This window comes from Coregonus lavaretus (genome assembly GCF_964263955.1).
Source record: "Coregonus lavaretus genome assembly, contig: HAP1_SCAFFOLD_5033, whole genome shotgun sequence".
NCBI lineage: Eukaryota > Metazoa > Chordata > Actinopteri > Salmoniformes > Salmonidae > Coregonus > Coregonus lavaretus.
The window spans coordinates 23,524-25,544 of record NW_028156627.1 but is presented as its reverse complement, the minus strand read 5'-3'; the positions used below and the strand labels follow the sequence as shown (position 1 = coordinate 25,544).

At 45.7% G+C, this 2,021-nt stretch overlaps 1 protein-coding gene across 1 annotated transcript; it reads right to left on the bottom strand.

Annotated features, from left to right (window-relative positions):
• Positions 1-742: 742 nt before the first annotated feature.
• On the bottom strand, positions 743-1,761 carry LOC311126138 (ephrin type-A receptor 8-like; the record flags this gene model as incomplete). The annotated part of the gene is made up of 3 exons (XM_084200158.1): positions 743-1,058; positions 1,258-1,407; positions 1,564-1,761. Coding segments are annotated over 3 exons (664 nt in total), but the record flags the coding sequence as incomplete, so codon positions are not given.
• Between the last annotated feature and the right edge of the window lie 260 nt (positions 1,762-2,021).

Below are 2,021 nucleotides of genomic sequence, written 5' to 3'. Positions count from 1 at the left end.
AATTAGCCTTTTAAAATGATAAACGTGGATTAGAAAACCAAGCCATTGGAACACAGGACTGATGGTTGCTGATAATGGGCCTCTGTACGCCTATGTAGATATTCCATTAAAAATCAGCTGTTTCCAGCTACAATAGCCATTTACAACATTAACAATGTCTACACTGTATTTTTGATCAATTTTATGTTATTTAATGGACAAAAAAATTGCTTTTCTTTTCGAAAACAAGGACATTTCTAAGTGACCCCAAACCTTTGAACGGTGGTGTATGTGTGTGTGAAACGAGACAGGTGAACCAGTGTTCCGTGCCTCGTTCACCTCGTTTGGCTCATTTAGCTGACGGAACGCTTTTAGCTTTTAATTATCCAGCGCCTGTGATTAATAGTTTTGAATTACCGTAACCCTGGCAACCTTAAATATGCACAGGTCCCTAAATTAAGTCAGTCCATCAGAGAAAATAAACAAAATAAATCTTTTGTGACTCACCACAGCTTATCATCTTAAAAGTTTAAAAATGATTCAGGACTATGAGCTATTCAACCTAACCATAGCTGGACTAGTTATTATGGGGTTGAATGAACTTTAACCACACAAAACACACAGAAAATGTCCAAGGCTGAACATTGACCATAAACACACAGATTGGGCAAAGGTAAAGTAAAGTAAGATAAAGAACTGCAGGACAGTAACATAATGTAAAACAAGAGAGGCAACCACATCCTTAATTCAGAGAGTGACTCACCGACGCAGGACTCCCTGTGCTCCTCGAACCCCGCACTGCATACACACCTCCCGATGGGCACCAGCCACTCCCCCTCAGCGCTGCAGTACATCTTGGGCGTGTCTCTCTCTTCGGCGTGGTCCACACACTGACCCCTGACCTCAACCAGGGAGGAGGAGTCAGCGCCCGTCACCACGTCAGTGAACACCGCCAGGTTGCGGCCCACGCCCGAGCAGCGCTTGTAGTACACCCTGACTGAGGTCAGGGCGATGCACGCCCCAATGTCCTGGAAGGCCAGGTAGAAGCCTCGTCTAGTGAGGGGGCCCACACCTCGCACCTGGGAGGAGACAAAGGACATTACATCACAAAGATCCATCTCAAAATGTTTCAGTAAATGTGGAATTGGAGCAAAGTCAAGTGTGGCACTGTGAAAGGAACCCTTTTCAGCACCATGGACACCTTCGTGCAGGACAAGCACAGCGCTGGAACACTGCTCACTCAAAACATGCAAGGCATTTTCAAATAAGTTAGCATACCTCTGTGTTGAGTTTGAGTCTCCTGACTCCTAGGTCCACTCCAGTGAAGCTCTCATCAGCAGCAATGGTATCGATCTTGGTGAACTGGGTCTCTCTGATGGCTGTGCCTACAGCTCGGTCCGAGTCATAGTAGTACAGGTTAAATGTCTCCTGCTCATCATAACACACAAAGAAATGATCAGAGACAGAGTTATCAATAGTCTGTGTTGATCTTTGAAGCAAAACACGTACTTAGCTTTATCTCTCTTTCTCCCTCCCGTCCTCCCTCACCCCACCTTCCCAACCACTCTCTCCGATCCCTTATACCTTGCAGGTTCCCAGGACTCCAGGCATGCTGTTACAGTCCCGGAGGGTGAACTTGACCTCGATGTAGATCCTCCTGGCTCCGTCACGAGGGATCCAGCCTGTCCTCAACCAATTGTTCTGACTGGGACTCATCACGTTACACACCTGGTACGTGTGGATGGGACTGAAATACTCATCCATCTCATTTATAGCATCCCACTGCAGGATATGGAGAGAGGGAGGAGGATAAGGGGAAAAGAGAGAGAGAAAATGGAGGAGAGGGTTAAGAGAATAAAGTTAGACAGGAAGGGGGAAAGTGACGGTCCAATGCAATCAAAGGTAGTGTATGAATATCCAAGGTTTCCAAAATACATTTGGTGTCAGATATGTTTCTTAACTGCTCTGATAGAATGTTTCCTTTTGTCTAATTCCAGAAAACAGACAGGCTAAGTAACATCATAGGGTTAGTCATGCAGTTC